Source organism: Lactuca sativa, chromosome 8 (genome assembly GCF_002870075.4).
Source record: "Lactuca sativa cultivar Salinas chromosome 8, Lsat_Salinas_v11, whole genome shotgun sequence".
Taxonomy (NCBI): domain Eukaryota; kingdom Viridiplantae; phylum Streptophyta; class Magnoliopsida; order Asterales; family Asteraceae; genus Lactuca; species Lactuca sativa.
In genome coordinates, this window is record NC_056630.2 from 85,206,874 (window position 1) to 85,214,748 (window position 7,875).

Consider the following 7,875-nt stretch of genomic DNA (forward strand, 5'->3'; position numbering starts at 1 on the left):
CGAGTTACCCAAACCCGACCTGATACCCGAATTACCCGAATTTAGTTTGGGTAGGGTAACGGGTAATTTTTCTAACATGAAAAACCCAAATTACCCGACCCGAATTACCCGAAACCCGAAAAAATTACCCGTTCAACACCCCTACGGAAAGCCATTCAAGTGGCACGATTGTTGGAAATTATTGGTTCGATGTCCTAGGTGGAAAAAATACGAGCAAGATTTTATTTTTAGAGTCCAACAATCAAAGCGAACGAAAACGGGCTCTAGTGGTTACACAGCCTCCTCCGATGCTCGGGTCGGTCTAGATTTAAATCAGGATGACGAACTCGAGTTAGAAGAAATTGTCCGCCCAATGGGTAGGGACAAAGCGAAGAGAAAGGGAAAAGGGACTTCTTCGGGTGCATCTAATTTCAGCGTGCACATTGACTAAATGCGGAAAATAACATCGTCATTTGATCGATATAATCTTAATTTCTCCGAACGTTTCACTTTCGACAAAGAAAAAGAATAAACAAGGGAAAATGAGCGGGCTGAGAGACAAGAAATTGAGGATATGAAGTTTTTGATGGAAAACATCGATCATCTTTCAGGACCAGCTCTCGATCTCGTGATGAAGAAGAGGAAAAAAATTATGAAAAAGTATTTTTCGTAGGTCGTTGTTGGTTTGTTTGATTTTTAGTTTGTGTTTTTTTTGTTTTTTTTTAATTTTCTAGTTTTTTAAATTTTAGGTTTAATGTAAGTTTTATTATTATTATTATTATTATTATTATTATTATTATTATTATTTATATATATATATATATATATATATATATATATATATATATATATATATATATATATTAAAGTTATGAAGAAAAAGAATAGTAAACTTGTAATTTTTTTGGCAGAATTGGTCCTTGTACTATTTTACCCATTTTGACGCTTTTGGTCCTTGCAATCAATATTTTTACACTTTTTAGGAACCTTTTAATATTTAAAGTTCGGCCACAAAACTTTAACGGTTTGACAACTTTGATCCATTTTCTAAAAAGTTGCTAATTCCTACCCTTTTAATTCTTTAGCCATTTTGACATTTCTGGTCCTTGCAGTCCAAACTTTTACATTTTCACTTTTGTTCTTTGCAATCAATATTTTTACACTTTTTAGGAACCGTTTAATATTTAAAGTTTGGCCACAAAACTTTAACGGTTTGACAACTTTGATCCATTTTCTAAAAAGTTGCTAATTCCTACCCCTTTAATTATTTAGCCATTTTGACACTTCTGGTCCTTGCAGTCCAAACTTTTATATTTTTCACTTTTGTTCCTTGCAATCAATATTTTTACACTTTTTAGGAACCTTTTAATATTTAAAGTTTGGCCACAAAACTTTAACGGTTTGACAACTTTGATCCCTTTTCTAAAAAGTTGCTAATTCCTACCCCTTTAATTCTTTAGCCATTTTGACACTTTTGGTCCTTGCAGTCCAAACTTTTACATTTTTCACTTTTGTTCCTTGCAATCAATATTTTTACACTTTTTAGGAACCGTTTAATATTTAAAGTTTGGCCACAAAACTTTAACGGTTTGACAACTTTGATCCCTTTTCTAAAAAGTTGTTAATTCCTACCCCTTTAATTCTTTAGCCATTTTGACACTTCTGGTCCTTGCAGTCCAAACTTTTACATTTTTCACTTTTGTTCCTTGCAATCAATATTTTTACACTTTTTAGGAACCTTTGAATATTTAAAGTTTGGCCACAAAACTTTAACGGTTTGACAACTTTGATCCCTTTTCTAAAAAGTTGTTAATTCCAACCCCTTTAATTCTTTAGCCATTTTGACACTTCTGGTCCTTGCAGTCAAAACTTTTACATATTTTCATGAAAATGAAAAAAACGGTCTGGGGCAAAGCCCGGTCTTTTCATTCTTGCACTTTCTACGTTTGTCATTTTATCGATTCGAAAACAATATTGAAATCTTCTGCCCCTCGCATAGCGGGGGTAACCTTTCTAGTTTTAATTAATGAAATGTTTTTTTTATTTTTAATTAAATTTTATGTTTAGTATTAATTTAAAAATTATAAATCATATAAAAAAAACTTATTTAAAAAAAATGTGAGGGAAGAGCTTCCCACTCATTCCTTGGGTTTTTAGGTGAAGGAAAGAAATGTGAGGGAAAGGAGGGTATAACCCACAAAAAGTGAGAGAAACTTCTCTCCCATACCCACCGGTCTAAAAGAAAATTTAGAACGAAATATGGCTCCAAAATCTTTCCCTCCCTCTCTTTCCTTTCTATTAATGAAAGTCGAGAACACGATATTCCTTCGACATCCCTCCGTATCCTTTTATATCCCTCCTTAAGTAGAACTCGGGAACAAGACAGTTCGAAACTTTTTTATTGATTTATTAGATTTTTAAAAAGTTTAGAAGATTAAAATATATATAGAAAGCTAATAATTATTTTTATCTTTAAAAAGCTAATAACTTATAAACTTTTGACATCATATAAACTAATCCAAATATTAAATAAATAAATAAATAAATAAAAACATTTATCACCATATAAGCTAAGAATCATTTTTATCAGCAAAAAAATGTTTATTGAGTTAAATGAGCAATCTCAAACACCCTTTAGGTCTGAATAAGGCGTTTGGAAATTCAAAAAATATATAGTATATATTTTCTTCTTATTTGCACCAAAAAAAATTCAAAAACTTTCTTTATTCATTTTCAAAATAGTCATTTTGAAATGTCTATATTATCGATTTTTCAATCAAGTGTCATATTTTAATCCCTTTGTTTTATTGTATTTCTCTTTTGCTATGTTTTTTTTTGTTAGATTTCAACAATAAAAAACAAGTGTTTATCAAAATTTCTGATTTTCTAACGAATTTTGGATTTATTATTAAAACTAAAGAATAGTTTTTTGGTATACATAATCCAAATTTTGGGTCTGATATGTACTTTTTGTCAGAAAAAAATAATAATTAGGTCGTTAGGTATGGAGGTGATTCCACGTGTGGAATCTAACGTAAAATGGTCAATTTACGCACGAACATCTCCCCATTCTTCCGTAGTCCTCTTGTGGAGTGGGTGACTTCACGAATCTTCATGGAGGCATTCTCCCTCCTTCTTTGTATATCGCTTTTTCTTTTTTTATATATATGTTAACACCGCCCCCTTAGATTGTAATGATGTTGTGAAATGGTTCATGAATTGAAGTGACATCTTCTTCCAGCGTAACCATACCCATAACCTTATGGATGGCATATAGTTAGTTTGAAATGCTTTATTTTGGAATGGTGATTATTGGTAAAAAAAAAAAATTATTTCGTTATATCTCAAGATTCCTAATGATCATGTTTGTTAATTTCCTCAAAAGTAAATTGCAAACAATTGTAACCATTTTTTTCTAAACAAAAGTTCTTGATAGTAGTCTTTATTAACTTAATGTACATTTACTATATTAGGTCGAGTTAGGGGGTTTGAAGAATGTTTAAAGATGATAAGAAAAAAAAAACTAATTAAATTGCATTCAGGTATTGTTTTTTTCAAAACTTATACTTTGGTTAATTGGTAAAAAGGAAAACTCATTAAATCGTTCAGATATATCTCCTATTCTCCTCCCCTTCCTTCCGTCAAAATCAGGAGCAACAAAGTGGAGAGATACACCAACTGTGATCCACTTAAAGAATCATAAACCTTCAAGCTTGATAAATCAGAAAGTCTTTGGGAGCAATAAATAGAGTGGACTCCAGGACTTCAATTAGGCCTTTTGTTACCAAAATCAGAAAGAATTAAATCAAAACACACAATCACAAATGTTTTAGAAGTTGCTTTCTTCAAACCAGAGGGTCTTCAGGTCTTCTTTCCATCAAAAAATCCATCACATATTAGCCCAACCAAAGATTGTCTTTAAGATGATAAACTAAGATTTTATGAGAGTTAGAGACATGATGAAAGTGGGAAGTGGAAATCAAAACCCAGAATACAGTAAGGGGTAAAACAGTAATATTACACACGTGTTTAACAGCCGAAAACTAACAGCATCCATTACCACCATTAAGGTGGCCTAGTGGTGATTACTTGGTATGAAACACTTTACACTCCAAAATGAAGTTGACCCAACTTCAAATCTCATTGGCTTCAACCTTGGGGTATCATGCCATTCCAAAAAAAAAAAAAAAAAAAGGAACTGAATTCAAGCATTGAGGTATTTTCATGCATGTTCAAAGACTCAAATTGAGAATCATAATAAAAGTTACCATCAAGCTCAAATTAGCAATTTAAATTAGAAGCCAACCTAGTCATACTCGAGTTCATCTGGGGTAACTGGCCTCTTGAGTGGGATTATAGACTTCTTTTCTACATCCCGAGATAAAGCTTTCCTCATATCTACATATTTCAACAACAAAAAAAAAACATTTAAAGAGCAATGAAGCAGAAGACGCCAGGTGGATATGAAAAGGCTTACCTAACCCATCTTCTTCCCCGGAATAGTAACGTAACACACGTCTATAAATCACGTACTCAAGCTGCAACAAACAGGTTGAGATAACCAGAATTATCAGAATACCCGCCAATCTATCATATACTAATATTAAGTTTTTGACTAAATTTACATTTTTGGTCCTCGAGTATAGCTGATTTTTAAATCTTCTTTCCCAAAAAGATTTCTTTTGCAATTCTGGTCCTTATTTGAGGTTTTTGTTAAGTTTTTGGTCACCGTACTATATTCCAAGTAAAATGACTGTTTTTGGTCCCCGGGTACAGATGATCTTTGCGATTCTGGTCCCAAAATATAGTCATTTTACTTGAAAAAAGGACAAAAACCTCAAATAAGGACCAACTTTGCAAGAGAACTTTTTGAGGACGAAATTGAAAAAATCAGCTATATTCAGGGACCAAAAATGTTACAAAAACCTCAAATAAAGACCAAAAATGAAAAATCAGCTATACCCAGGTAACACAATTGTAATTTACTCAAAAAAAAATTGTTAGATGTTCAACTTTCAAGCATTACCTTTTCATACATCTTTATAGCTGGTGTATTTGATGCTCTTACAAACAGGTCCACAAAGTACGCCTTGTCACTGCCAGAAAAGAATATATATATATATATATATATATATATATATATATATATATATATATATATATTTCATAAGAGATTAACAGATAAATTAAAAAACATACCATAAACACTTAGGATGATAATAAACTAATTTACACACAACTATCAATTTGCTCACTATTATAATAGAACTTAGTGTAAATTACAAGTTTCGTCCCTGTGGTTTGGTGTTTTTATGGATTGAGTCCAGTTTTTTTGTTTCTAACGTTCATCGTCCCTAAAAAGATTTTTTGTCACACTTCCAGTCCCTGAGCACTATACTTAATAATCCAGGCTTTAAATGCTAAAAATGACCATTTTACATTTTTACCCTCTTCCTCTTCATCTTCAATCTCCTTCATCTTACCATATGACACATATATCTCCTGCAACTTCAAAACCATAGAAACATTTTGACAACCCTAATTCAAGGATTCAAGAGAATCTGTGAGACCAATTGCTTTGAGATATAAAACTGATTTGAGCTTTTACATTTTGTTTTGATTTACTGTTGTTTTAATTTAAGATTTGATTCGGTTTAGGATTTCATGAACATGAATATGAAGGGTGTGACAAATGAAGATGATAAGGGCATATTTGTCGTTTTACATGGAATTAAAAGCCCAGCAATTAAGTTAAACGGCTAAGGAACGGGAAACATGACAAATAAACTTTGCAATGATAATGAACATAAAAAATTAAGAAGCTGGACTGGATTCATAAAAACTGCCTAACCACAGGGACGAAAAATGTAACTTATTCTAGAACTTATTGATGCTATACGTTTTAGTACACAAGACTCACTTTATTTGCACACTGATATATTAGAACTTATTAATGTTATAAGTTTTAGTACACAAGATACTCCTATTTTAACCTTAGTGGAGGGTACTTTATTCAAATGACTGATGATCAAACATCCCTATGTAGTAGTCAAATGTTGTGGTATTTCAATTTTTTTAGGTATCAGTCCTTAAGCTTAAAATATTGATACACTTGAGAAGCAAGTAGATCAATATGTCAACAAATTGATGAGAAACTACAAACTCAGCAAAAAACAGCTACTTAAAAGAGTTACAAATGTGGAAGCTTTGAAATGATGAAGAAAAGAATAAACATAAACTTTATATGCTTAGGTGATCGTATTGCATCATTACTCTAATCTAGGATATATGTCTCGATCACCATTACCAAAATGTAACAAAGTAGATGCACGTATACGGAGTATGTATTCAGATTAATAAGTAAGAATCAACTCACATCTTGTCACTTATGTCTTCTAGCAAGTTCATTAGTTTCTTAGCCAACTGCTGCCTGCGGAATTCTGGAGCTACTGTAACTGCTGTGACATGACCATGCCATGACTCACCTTGCCCTTCAACTTTACCCATAACTGCAGTAAATGTAAACACTTTATATCCATATATAATGCAATTGAAATAGATGAAACATGTATATGGATATCATCACAAACCCATAGTGAATGTGGCCATAATTGATAAACACTTATTGTTTTCAATGAAACAAATAGGAGATAAATAGCATAATGAACTTTATGATATCTCAGTTACCGAGTTTAATAGATGAAACGAAACCCTAATCAGAAAAGGAATTCTAAATGAAACTCGATCTTTCTTTATACAAGTTCCCCTATAAATTAAAAAACTGGACAAGTAGAAGGATGGAGAATTTACTGTATCCCATAACTCTGTTTCCTGGAGCTTCGGCGACATGGAAATAATCAGGCCAGCGTGCCAAGTAGGTCATATAGAATGACATATTAAACTGTGCATTTATCAAAATCACATCCCGTGAGAATCATAAAATAAACAGATAATATAATATATACTTTAACCAATACTCCATTTCGCCTCGAATCAATTGAGCTTTCTCCTCTTTGATTTTACATGGAATGAGTGGTGGTCTGTTTTCCAATCGCTATCCCAAATCAGAGGAAGATAATTATAATACTTACAGTTTCTGTGAGATGATCGAGATTTACAGAAGAGAATCGTAGAAGATCATCGCAGCAAAATCTTCGAATTGTTGTCATCTCTCTTGCTCTCGCCGTCGCCCTCTCTATTCTAGCGACGGTGGGTGAAATTGAACTGGTCGGCGGAATATAGATTTTGAGAACGTAAACTGCATTTCAGTAATATTCGAATTAAAAATTAAAAATAATAATTAATAAAAATCTCCTAAGCATTATTGTTGTTGCATTTGCAAAATCGGGAATGTCTATAAAATAAAATATAATTTTAATTAATTTTAAAACATTAGAAATCTTTCAAACATTCAATTTTAAGTTCAAAAGTTATAAAAGCTTTCAAATATTAGTCATAAGTCACAACACAAAATTATAAACGGTAAATTGATAAAGGGTAAAAGATATAAAGCGGTAAAAAAACTCATTTAAAAAAAAATCAATGAAAGATAGGATCTCATCGGATCCATTAACAACATCGTTGATGGGAAGCTTTTGAATGTGTGTATATATTTTGTTTTTTGTATAAAGAATTAAAATAATAAAAACAAAAGGTATTTTCGTCATTTCATAGACACATAACAAATTATGTTAACAAAAATAGTCATAATGACCATTTGTGTGTAATGTTGAGACCATCCATACAAAAAAGATTTTGTAATGATTATTTTAGGGACAATTCAAGTGGCATGCCTGATTGAGGTCGTGCAAGGTTGAGGATCATAAACTTTCAATGATAGGTTTGCGCATTCGTAATAATGCATAACAGACATGTGATTGGATCCAGGTTGAGGGT

General features: G+C 31.8%; 1 protein-coding gene across 2 annotated transcripts; it reads right to left on the minus strand.

The window, feature by feature from the left end:
* Positions 1-3,952: 3,952 nt before the first annotated feature.
* On the minus strand, positions 3,953-7,229 carry LOC111913767 (N-terminal acetyltransferase B complex catalytic subunit NAA20). 2 transcript variants are annotated; one of them, XM_023909474.3, is made up of 7 exons: positions 7,071-7,229; positions 6,790-6,880; positions 6,356-6,488; positions 5,006-5,075; positions 4,457-4,517; positions 4,286-4,377; positions 3,953-4,133 (listed from the first exon to the last, which is right to left on the minus strand). In XM_023909474.3, the coding sequence occupies exons 1-6, from the start codon at positions 7,146-7,148 to the stop codon at positions 4,286-4,288; spliced, it is 525 nt and encodes a 174-aa protein (XP_023765242.1). In that variant the 5' UTR covers positions 7,149-7,229; the 3' UTR covers positions 3,953-4,133. The 2 variants fall into 2 exon arrangements, with proteins under 2 accessions (XP_023765242.1, XP_023765241.1); XM_023909473.3 differs by having other exon boundaries at positions 3,953-4,377.
* Positions 7,230-7,875: the final 646 nt, after the last annotated feature.